This window comes from Myxine glutinosa, chromosome 9 (assembly GCF_964187855.1).
Source record: "Myxine glutinosa chromosome 9, kmMyxGlut1.1, whole genome shotgun sequence".
Taxonomy (NCBI): Eukaryota; Metazoa; Chordata; class Myxini; order Myxiniformes; family Myxinidae; genus Myxine; species Myxine glutinosa.
In genome coordinates this window covers 93869678-93882297 of record NC_136269.1, presented here as the reverse complement: position 1 = coordinate 93882297, position 12620 = coordinate 93869678, and the positions used below count along the sequence as shown (strand labels likewise).

General features: G+C 41.5%; 1 protein-coding gene across 1 annotated transcript in view; it reads left to right on the top strand.

The window, feature by feature from the left end:
* The window catches only part of MMP2 (matrix metallopeptidase 2), a 60165-nt gene that overhangs the window by 38448 nt on the left and 9097 nt on the right, over positions 1-12620 (top strand). Inside the window, exons 9-10 of the mRNA XM_068128809.2 lie at positions 2884-3039; positions 3209-3350. Of these exons, the coding sequence (XP_067984910.2) occupies positions 2884-3039; positions 3209-3350 (298 nt within the window). The remainder of the gene's footprint in view (positions 1-2883; positions 3040-3208; positions 3351-12620) is intronic.

Genomic DNA, 12620 nt, shown 5'->3' with positions numbered 1-12620 from the left:
TTGCGATGTCTCTACAACTTGATTGGAGTCCACCTGTGGCCGATGCAGTTGATTGGACATGATTTAGCAAGAAACACACTTTTCTATATAAGGTCCCACAGTTAGAGCAGAAATTCCACCATGAAGTCCAAGGAACTGTCTGTAAACCTGGGTAATGATTAAAAACAATTTGTTGTTTGTTTTAAACACACAACAAACAACAAACACACACACACAATTTGTTTCAGAGTGTTGAAAGTTCCCAAGAGCACAGTGAGCTCAATCATTAGGACATGGATATAATATGAAACAACCCAGGCTCTTCCTAGCGCTGGCTGTCTGACTAAACTGGGCAACCGGGCAAGAAGGATAGTGGTCAGGGAAGTGACCAAGAACCCAATGACCACTGTGACAGAACTACAGAGTTCCTTGGCTGAGATGGGAGAACCTGCTGGAAGGACAACAGTCTCCGCAGCACTTCACAAATCTCGGCTTTATCAGTGAGTGGCCAGACGGAAGCCACTCATGAGAAAAATGCCCATGACAGAATTCCTGGAGTTTGCAAAAAAGCACATGAAAGACTCAGAGAGCATGAGGCAAAATATTCTGTGTTCTGATGAGACGAAAATTTAACTCTTTGGCCTGAAAGCAAAGCGCTACATCTGGCGGAAATTGAGCACAGCTCATCACCCATCTAACACCACCCCTACCATAAAGCATGGTGGTGGCAGCATCATCCTATCAGGATGCCTCTCAGCAGCAGTGACTGATCCATGACATCGATATGACAAGGATAAATCCATGACATGACATTGATCCATGACAAGGATAAAGAGAACAATGAGTGGAGTCAAATACAGGCAAATCCTTGAGGAGGACCTGCTTCAAAGTGCAAAACATCTTAGACTGCAGCAAAGATTTATTTTCCAACAGGACAATGACCCCAAGCATACAGCCAAAGCAACACAGGAATGGCTTCAGAATAAGAACGTCAAAGTCCGTGAGTGGCCCAGCTACAGCCCAGACTTGAATCAAATTGAGCATCTGTGGAAAGACCTGAAGATTTCTGTTCACCAATGCCCCTCATCCAACTTGACAGAGCTTGAGCAAATCTGCAAGGAAGAATGGGAGAAACCTCCCAAATCCAGATGTGCAAAGCTGATACAGACATACCCAAGAAGACTCAAAGCTGTAATCGCTGCCAAAGGTGCTTCCACAAAGTATGGACTCAGTGGGTTGAATTCTGATGTAAATTATGTATTTCTGTATTTCTTTTTTTTTTATTTTGTAAAAAATTCCACTTTGACATTATGTGTAGATCAAAGACAAAAAAGTCTTAATTTATACATTTAAAATTCAGGCTGTACACAACACAATGTGAAAAAAGTCAAGGGGACTGATTACTTTCTGAAGGTACTGTGTAACCCTCTCCTGAACGGTGCTTCTCCACCACTTTATGTCTGACTTCTTTGGAGAGCTCCTTGGTCTGCATGTTTTCCTTATTGGTTGACCAAGTGAGTTGTACCTTAAAACTCCTTAGATAAGTGGGGGAGCTCAATTTTTAAGTTAAATCACTGATTACATACAGATAAAACATATTACACTTATTTTGTAACCTTTGAAGCAAATAATTTGCTCCTGAAATGATTGAGGGTTAATTAGGCAGAGGGTTTGAACACTTATGCAGCAGAGAATAATCTAATTTTCTCTTTTAATCTAACTTATTCACATTTTATCTGCATTTTTTCAGCTTTATCATTTTGGAATCGTTTGTGAAGACTCTATATACTGTATTAAGTTTGATTTGAAAGCATTATGAAATAAGCTCAGGTGGCATTAAAATGTGAAAACATTGGAGGGGGGTGAATACTTTTGCAGGCCACTGTACCACATACACACAAAACATTATCTCTAAAATGAAGTTTTCAAATCCATTTGATAGTATATATTCTGGCTTCAAATTACGATTGAATTCACTCAGCGAGTTGCGCATTACCTTAACTAAAATTAAAGGGATAAACTTCCGGCTTTGCACATCCAGGAGGCAGCATTATTTTGTCGGTGGTGAACATGGCTCCTGGCGCCATAACAGTGAAGAAGTTTATATTTGAAAATTTAACAAAATTCAAATCGTAACTGAACTTCTTGTATGATGTCGATGCATTATTTATGACATAATGGCCATTGATTTAATCCTAAGTAAGATAAACATATTTATAGGGGCCCACCAGAATAAATTTCTGAATATAATCTTATTCATATTCTCAATTAAGTTGTTGAATATTTTGTCAAATCACTCTCATCACATCATCACTTTTTTTTTATCCATTATTTTCACTTCCAGAAAAACGAAAACAAAACGAACCTCAAAGGTGTTAAAATGAGAATATTTTGAGCACCAGCAAAAACAAGATTCCACATTTAATGAAAATACTATTTTGCTATTAATACTGTACTATTAGTATTTACCATACTTGCAAAGCCTGGTGTTAGCTTAACGGTTAAGGTGGCTAGCTTGAAATTTCAGTGTCCTGAGTTCAAGCCCCTGTCATGTCGTTGAATTAACACCAGGTGGGTTGACTCAGCCTGCTCATCCTTCCGAGGTCGGCAAAATGAGTACCAGATTACTGGGAAGAATGAGCCATTCGAATGTCCTGTGTTGGAGTTGCGACCCCTCCAGGATTGTACCCAATAGCCTAGAAACTGCTTAGGCAGCCATATGCATCTGAAGATGCAAAACAAGTGGTCTTCTTATTTACTATATTTAAATAGTATTTTTTTACGACACTAAATACTATTTTCATTGCCTTCACTGATCTGTCACTATTTCCTTCTCCGATAGGATGGCATTGGGCTTGTTGAGCATTGTTAAGACACTCATGAGAGGTGTGTGCATGTGTGCAGGATACAGTCTGTTTCTTGTGGCTGCTCACGAGTTTGGACATGCGTTGGGTTTGGAGCATTCAAAAGACAAAAATGCACTGATGTTTCCAAGTTACAGTTTCATTGAAAACTTCCATCTTCCCAAAGATGACATCGACGGAATCCAAGATTTGTATGGTATGTTTGTATTTGTCATTGAGCAGCAGCATTCTCGTACCAATAGTTAATATTTTAGGTCTATAAGGGAGGCACAGGTGAAGCACAATGTATTAAGGCCCTTCATTAACGAAAATTTGAATATACCTCTTTATTAGTTGAGTTGAACATGCAACGTATTATCTCACAGGGGCGCGGAGTGGAGTTAAACCAAGAGTTCCCACTCAAAGTCCGACGGATGGACCTGTGACAAACTTGGATTTGTGCAGAAACTTTAAGAATATTGACGCTGTTGCTCAGATCCGTGATGAAACATACTTCTTCAAAGACAGGTGTGTACAAATATTGCATGTACCTGGCTACAGAAACGTATTACTGTATATTATATCAAAGTATTCTAATGTGTTAGGTATCTTTCATTTAACCATAATGTATGTTCAATATAAATACAAAGGCTAATTTAATGTCTTTATATTTGGACAATAATATGCAATCTCATTATTTGTCTAATATTGCTGAAAATGACTTTTCTGAAACAAAATTCGAGAAAAACAAAATATTAGTGCTAATGCACGGTGGATGTTTTCAAAAGACTGGGATAGCATCTGCTAAACTAGAAAGAGCAATCAGACTACAAACCCTCGCCAGGATGTATTTTCAGTGGTTTTTAAGGCTTTTGTGTTAAAACAAATATGACGGCCCAACCACGTGACCGATGACGTCATCATTATTATTTTTTCTCCTCTTATTTATTCCTAGATTATGCTCAATTAATTTAATCTTGATCGATGAAGTTTTGTACTTGTCGAATTATGACGTCATAATGGAGGCACCTATGACATCATCATTAACATATTTTATTCCCCATGGAGAGTTCTTTACAATGAGCCATGTCTCATTTTTTCCTCTGCAACGCTTTCAGAGATATTGAGGTGCAAATGTTTTCGGTTTTTCCAAGATGGCGGCCGAAACACGTGACCAATGACGTCATCATTCTTTTTATTTTCTCCACCAATTGATGCCTACATGACGCTCAAGAAATTTAATCTTGATAGGATGAAGTTTTGTACTTGTCGAATTATGACGTCATAATGGAGGCACCTATAACATCATCATTAACATATGTTATTCCTCATGGAGAGTTCTTTACAATGAGCCATGTCTCAATTTTTTATATTCGGCGTTTTCGGAGATATAGAGGAGCAATTTTTTTCGGTTTTTCCAAGATGGCGGCCGAACCACGTGACCTATGACGTCATAATTATCATTAAAAAAATTCTACAGGTGGAGTTGCACCTATGGTGAAAAGTTCCTGTCAATTGGATCAAGGTTTGCAGAGAAAATCATATTTATTCTGTGCGGACAAATAGACAGACAGACAAACAGACAAACAAACGGACTCAAATGCGATACCCTCTCCTCAGGCGAGGGTAATAAGCAAATTTGCGGCTTTAGTTTGTCATCTCAATTAGCGAGAATCAGCCTTGTTGGCTTAGGGGTGTCATAAATAATCAGTTGGTGGTGCACTTGCTCTGAGATGTCTGCTCCAGGATTGTTCCCCTTTGGAATCAAACCAGAAAAAATCTCTCATTCGGGTGCTGTGCCAGCAGAGAGTGCTGTGTCTCATAGTAACTGGTCCTTCAAATAAAGCGGTACTGCACGAAATTGCATTTAGGGTGTGGATGTTTAAAATCCCATTGTGCCTTTCCAAAAGAGTAGGTCCAAGTGCCCTGATTAAATTTACAGCTGGGAGATTAAATGTAATACATGAAATTATTTTTAACAGAAATAGTGCTCTGTGTCTCTGAAACACAAATAGTGCTGCTTCACACAAATAATTCCACTTTGACACAAATCATGTCATTTGACCTGATTTCAGTACAGTGCTCTGCTTTCTCTGAAACAGAAGGCCAGCATACAGTCATCAAAGTAAACAAAATAGAAAAAAATGTTGAAGACCTTCCATCCTCGCGAAGCAGCTGGTCTGGATAAGATCTGCGGCCGGGTTCTTAAAGAATGTGCCAGACAGCCAGCAGTGCCTCACTCTGTTCTCTTCCAGCAGTGAACGGATTTGCATTCAATTCCATCATGCTGGAAATCTTCCACAGTTGTTCCAGCACTCAAGAAAGCTCAATCATCTGAATTGAGTGTCCACAGACCGATCGCATTGACCTCATTGATAATGAAGTGTTTGGAGAGAATTGTCATGAGATTTCTTCCCCAGCCACTAGTGAATTATCTATCTATAATTCCAGTAATCTCTGTACGTCTGTACGTCTGTACGTTTGTTTGTCTGTGACCGCTGTTTCTCGACAACCACGGGTCCGATATACTTTTAACTTGCCAGGTATATTGCTGGGGACCCGAGGATGTGCCTTTTCAAGGTTTCATATTAATCGGACAATTACTTACCGAGCTATGTCCAAAAAACGATTCAACCAATCAGAGAGCAGCGAACGATCGCGTGTGCCGAACGTGGAGGACACACTCTGCCTCGGATGGCACATTTGACAGCGTATTCATTTATTTCACGTTTGCAAACTATGTTGGCGTTAAACTATGTTTTAAAACTAATAAAACCGAATTTGCGATTCATTCGCTTTCCTGCGCGTTTGTGCACGCGATGGCGATTTCTTTACCAAACTCCGGAAGCCGTTCGCTTTGGACCAAACCATTGCATGTAAATAGAGGGGGGGGATTGTCACCGTACTCGCAAGCCGTTCGCTTTGGACCAAACCATTTCATGTAAATAGAGGGGGGGGATATAATTTTAGATATAGATATAGTACGGGCAATGCCCTAGTCTATCTATAATTCCAGTAATCTCTGTACGTTTGTACGTCTGTACGTCTGTACGTTTGTCTGTGACCGCTGTTTCTCGACAACTACCGGTCCGATATACTTGAAACTTGCCAGGTATATTGCTGGGGACCCGAGGATGTGCCTTTTCAAGGTTTGAAATTAATCGGACAAGTACTTACCGAGCTATGGCGATTTAGCCGTTCGCCGTTCGCTTTGCCGTTGCGAATGGACCAAACCATTCATGTAAATAGAGGGGGGGGGGGGGTTCTGTGGTCGTTCGCTTTGGCTTTGCGAATGGACCAAACCATTCATGTAAATAGAGGGGGGGGGGGTTCTGTGGTCGTTCGCTTTGGCTTTGCGAATGGACCAAACCATTCATGTAAATAGAGGGGGGGGGGGGGGTTCTGTGGTCGTTGCGAATGGACCAAACCATTGTTTTTTTTTTGCAGTTTTTTTTTTTTTTGCAGTTTTTTTTTTTTTGCAAGGAACGGGCACCCACGTACGGGCACGTCCTAGCTTATATATAGTACGGGCATGCCCTAGTATAGACAAATTTCAATATGCCTATCAACCAGGCAAATCTGACGATGCGGTCCTGTGCCTTATGAACACTGTCCAACGACACATTTATACAATTGGGTGTTATGTGTGGGGGCTACTTTCATAGATTTCTCATCTGCATTCAACATAATTCAATCACACACGTTTATTTATTTTTTGGATACAGAGTCAAGCTTCCATGAAGAGCTAAAACACTGAACGGATCAGGATGCATCAGGACAAAAGGAATAACAGAAAGTGGAGGGTGGGGGTTAAAGGATAAAATAGAGGGAGAATTGTACAAACAATGGGTTTATGGAGGAATGGGGGCAGGGAAGGACGTGTGCGGTGGACAGAATTGATACAGAAGGAAACTCTCAGGAAAGAAAAACTGGACATCTTGAAGGAGAATGCTTGGGCATTTCGGGGAGGGAGGAGGTGGCAGTGATGAGGAACAGCTGTCTTGAACACCTGGAGGGAAGCATGAGATTGAAGAGAATGCAGAAGATGGTTCCACAGGCACGAAAAAGTGGAATGAATGAGTGGAGGTAAGCACTGATCCTCTATTTTGGGAGTTTCACCAGAAATGGGTGACCATGTGCATCCTGCACAAGCCTGGGGGGGGGAGGGAGGTGGACGTGACAAATAAGAACAGAAGGTGAAAGACCAGAAAGGAGGTGGTAGTAGACAGAGTCCTGAGAGAGACCAAGCTATATATATATACTGTAAAGGAAAGCACACTGAGCAGTAAAAATAATTTAAACTCTTTATTAATCACCTGACGTTTCGAGAGCAAACTAGTTCTCTTCCTCAGAGGCGTTGAGTGTGGTGTTGGTGAAACTGTTAAGTTCCATTGGGAACCTTTGTTTACAGAATTACAGAACCTTTGTTTTTGATTCAGAACTTAATATATCCTTTTAAATCAGAAAATAAAAAGAAATGGCATTGACAAAATTATTGACACCCAGGACTTAATATTTGGTAGCACAGCCTTTGGACAAAATAACTGCAGTCAAGCGCTTCCTATAGCCATGAATGAGCTTCCTCCACCTCTCTACTGGCAGTTTGACCCACCCTTCTTGTGCAAACTGCTCCAGTTCTCCTAGATTTGAAGGGTGCCTTCTTCCAAATGCTGGTTTCAGGCCTCCCCACAGGTGTTCAATTGAATTTAGATCTGGACTCGTTGCTGGCCACTTCAGAACAATCCAGCGTTTCATCTTGAACCATTCCTGGGTGCTTTTTGAAGTGTGTTTCGGGCCATTGTCCTGCTGCAAGACCCATGTCGATGTGTCGACATGGGTCTTGCACAGCAGCTTTTCTTTGAGAGTCAAACAGATTTTCTGACACTGGGTTGAACATTGCGCTCCAAAATGCCTAGGTAATCTCTGATTTCATGATTCTGATTTCAAAATCTGATTTCAAAATCTGATTTCATGATGCCATGCACACATTCAATGCACTCAGTGCCAGGGGCAGCACAGGAACCCCAAAACATCACAGACCCTCCTCTATGTTTGAATGTAGGGAAGGTGTTCTTTTCTTTGAAGGCTTTGTTGTGGAAAACCAATCAGGTCCACACAACTTTAGTCCAATGGTTGGTTTAATTGCATTTAGATCATCACATCATTCCTGTAAAGTAGAAATACACAATAAGTATACGATGCGACATCTCATGGGTCCATTCATCTATCTATAATTCCATTAATCTCTGTGTGTATGTGTGTATGTGTGTATGTGTGTATGTGCGTATGTGTGTATGTGTGTATGTTTGTCTGTGACCGCTGTTTCTCGACAACTACCGGTCCGATATACTTTAAACTTGCCAGGTATATTGCTGGGGACCCGAGGATGTGCCTTTTCAAGGTTTCATATTAATCGGACAAGTAGTTACCGAGCTATGGCGATTTCTTTACCAAACACTGCAAGCCGTTCGCTTTGGACCAAACCATTGCATGTAAATAGAGGGGGGGGGGTTCTGTGGTCGTTGCGAATGGACCAAACCATTCATGTAAATAGAGGGGGGGGGGGGTTCTGTGGTCGTTACTGCCACGTGGTTTCAAAGTTTTTTTTTGTTGTTGTTGTTTGCACGCATGTTTTTTTGCACCCACGTACGGGCACGCCCTAGGATGTTTACACACACACACCCCTACACAAATTTTTTTTTTTTTTTTTTTTGGCAAGGAACGGGCACCCACGTACGGGCACGTCCTAGCTTATATATAGTACGGGCATGCCCTAGTCTATCTATAATTCCAGTAATCTCTGTGTGTGTGTGTGTCTGTGTGTCTGTGTGTTTGTTTGTCTGTGACCGCTGTTTCTCGACAACCACGGGTCCGATATACTTGAAACTTGCCAGGTATATTGCTGGGGACCTGAGGATGTGCCTTTTCAAGGTTTCATATTAATCGGAGAAGTAGTTACCGAGCTATGGCGATTTCTTTACCAAACTCCGCAAGCCGTTCGCTTTGGACCAAACCATTTCATGTAAATAGAGGGGGGGGGGGGGGGGGGAGGTTGTCACCGTACTCGCAAGCCGTTCGCTTTGGCTTTGCGAATGGACCAAACCATTTCATGTAAATAGAGGGGGGGGATTGTCACCGTACTCGCAAGCCGTTCGCTTTGGCTTTGCGAATGGACCAAACCATTTCATGTAAATAGAGGGGGGGGATATAATTTTAGATATATATATAGTACGGGCATGCCCTAGTATCATTCAATGCAAGCAAGCTAGATATTCTATACAGGCGTACCGTTAGCGAGGCTACCGATGTAACATGTCACAGGGAGAAGTCTCGGAGCACCGTTCGCAGCAGCGGGTCTTATAGTCACGCCCCTAGCGGTGTCAACGAGCAGCAAGCATCACCCCGGGTTCAGTACGAATACGATTTCACTACAGGCTTTATTTTGTTTTCTGTAAACATAGAGATGATGTGCTTTACCAAAAAGCTCTAATTTGGACTCATCTGTCCACAGGACATTCTCACAGAAGGGTTTTGGCTTGTTCAGGAGTGTTTTGACAAACTCCAGTCAGGCTTTCTAAGCAGTGGGGTCCTCCTGTGTCTCCTACCATAGAACCCCCTTTCATTGAGTTGGTGACGGATGGTGCGTGTTGAAACTGTCCTACCTTGTAGTCCATGGTGTTATGTAGAATTATTATATGTAAGTGCAAAATTTGCTACACTAGTGGAACCAATGTTTTTTTGCATCTATATACCCTTGGCAACAAGACCTGAGTTGGTTCCATTTTTTTCAATGGCGTCTTTGGCGGCCATTTTGAATTTCAAAATGGCCGCCGTTTTTTGCAATTTTGTATGTATTCTAATTTCTACAGTCTTAAACTACACATAGATAACTATAATTACAATAATGAAAGAAATATGAACATTTGCTTTGTTCTTTTTTATCTTACAGGTATTCATAGACAAGTTGGATTTCAGCTTCACCGCCGCATAATGTCATCGTTTGAAGAGCCGCCTTCTAAGAAGCAATGCACAAGTTACGAACTTTGTGTATTCTGCCAAGAGAGAAATCCTGAACCTTTGGTTGACGTTGCTCATGCCAATTTCAAATGTGCTTCATATGAAACATTTCTTAGCAGCTTACACAAAAGAGTGCAACTTGGCAACTTAAGCTTTGCGTCAGCGAGTAAGAGACTATGTGATGTTTCTTCAGTAGTACTTAAAGAAAAAAAGGCTACATGGCACAAGCAATGTTACAAGGCAGTGACAAATCGTGCTCATATCAAACGTGATGAAGTGAACTTTAGTAAATCTTGTGAATCAAGGAATATTTCAAATCTGACGAACCGCAAGAGGGGACGACCATCGAATCCTCAAAACCGAGCAGCACCGTCAACTTCAGCAACAACTGTGTCAACAGTTACAAGATCTCAAAGCAAAAGTGACTCATTCTTCAGAGATAAATGTTTCTTTTGCCAGAAAGATACTAATGAGGTTCTCCATCCTTGTACTAGTTATAGTAGAGGCTCGCATTTCACAGATATTGTCAATAAGAGTGGAAACAAGACTTGGCAGGTAAAGCTAGGTGATGTGATAACTTCTGGTGATTTACTTGCTAGAGATATTGTGTACCATCACCTTTGTTACACTCGTAACTGGGAAAAATATATTCAACGCCCACATCGTAAGGGTGGTGAGTTGTCCTTTGAAGCCAAACAGGAAGAGAACCTGAAATCCATAGCAGCTGAAGTAGAGTTTACAAGCATCATACAGCAAAGGATTGATGAAGGAGAGTTCATCCCCATGCCTGATGTGCACCTTCTGTATAAAGATATCTTCCAGAACTACAACGTTCCTGGTTTTGATCCCAACAAGAGGCTATACTTAAACCAGAAACTAAAGAACAACCTGGATAATGTCGAAATCACAGGCATATCTGGAAAACTATCAACAGTTCATTCCAGTGATGCTGGTGCTGCAGCTATTCGGGCAGCTTCTGCTGAACAAAAGGATATGCAAGCAAAATTCGAAATTCTCTTTCAAAGTGGAAAGATTATAAGAAATGCAATAACACAGGCGAGGCAAAATCCTTGCAAATTTGAGGGGTCGCTAAAGGACAGTATTGAAGTTGGAATACCGGAACAACTGTTCTGTATGATAAGATGGATCATCCAGGGAGCAGCCACCACCAAAACACAATCACGCAATGAAAAGATAAATGGAACATGTGCACTTATTGGACAGCACATCATCCAGCACATCATCCAGGACAGCACATCTTCAGGTTCACAACTGAAACGCCATTAGGGGTTGGACTTTCACTCCATAACCATCATGCACACCGCAGTCGCAGAGACATAGACATGTTGTACCAGAGTGGCGTTGGTGTTTCATATCAACGTGTAAAGGAGATCACTTCAAAGATTGCCACCACAGTCACGGAAGGGAAGGGACAAGAGGGCCCATCCATATGAATGAATTCAATGGCGTTTACGTGCCTCCAGGACTGTTGAAAAATCTGCCAATCAGATGCTCAGCTGATAACATAGATGCCAAGGTAGACACAGCTGATGGACGGAACACATTCCATGGGACTGCTCTTGCTGTCTATCAACGAGTTCCCCCAGATGTATCAGAATACGAGACTGTAGCTGAACCACTGAAGCTGCATGACAACACCTCAACAAAACTTGAGAACATCCTGCCAACTGTGACTGAAATGTCTGACTGTACAATTACTGGTAACCCCAAGCCAAGTAGAAGTCCACGCTATGAAAACTTTAAACTTGGTCAGCATCAAGATAAAGTTGTTAATGCAACACAGCAAGACTTTGCATGGCTACTTTCACGGTATTCACAGAGGCACCATGAAGAGACATCAGACGGTATACCAGTTTGGTCAGCATACAATTCTCGTGTGTGCACTCCAGAAGAGAACAAGACACCCAAGCTTGATCAAGATCACACAATGCCTATCATTAAGGCACCAGCTCATGAGTGGACAACACTGGTGACAGTTCTTGAGAAGCTTTCATACCTCAATAGTGTTGTGTGGCCAGAAAACACTGGAAAGATCTTAGTTACATTTGACATGGATCTTTACAAGAGGGCCCTAAAGTTAGAATATCTTCATGACCAATATGCTGGGAAATGGATGGTGATGATGAATTTTAAGATGACTGATATTTCTCAAAAAACGTCTGTTAACTGGATATAAGTGTTCTTGTGGATTTTCTGTACAAGGAATGACAAAAATGCCAGAAAAAATGGTTAATCAAAGTGTTTTATGTGAAAAGATACATACAAAATTGCAAAAAATGGCGGCCATTTTGAAAGTTAAAATGGCCGCCAAAGACGCCATTGAAAAAAATGGAACCAACTCAGGTCTTGTTGCCTAGGTTATATAGATGCAAAAAAACATTGGTTCCACTTGTGTAGCAAATTTTGCACTACAATGACACAACACCATGTACTATTGTGTCTGAAGGTCAGCTTTAATCTGTTTGACAGTTGATCAAGGTGCTTTCTCCACCATTCGAACAATCCTTCGCTGCAATATTCGATCAAGTTTTCTCTTGCAGCCACGTCCAGGGAGGTTGGCTACAGTGCCATGGGCCTTAAACTTCCCGATAACATTACGTACGGTGGACACAGGAACATCAAGGTCTCTGGAGATGGACCTGTAGCCTTGAGATTCTCCATGCTTGGCTACAATCTTGTGTCTGACCTCCTCAGACAATTATCTGGTTTTCTTTCTTTTCTCCATGCTCATTTCTCCATGCACCATTTTCATCCACACAC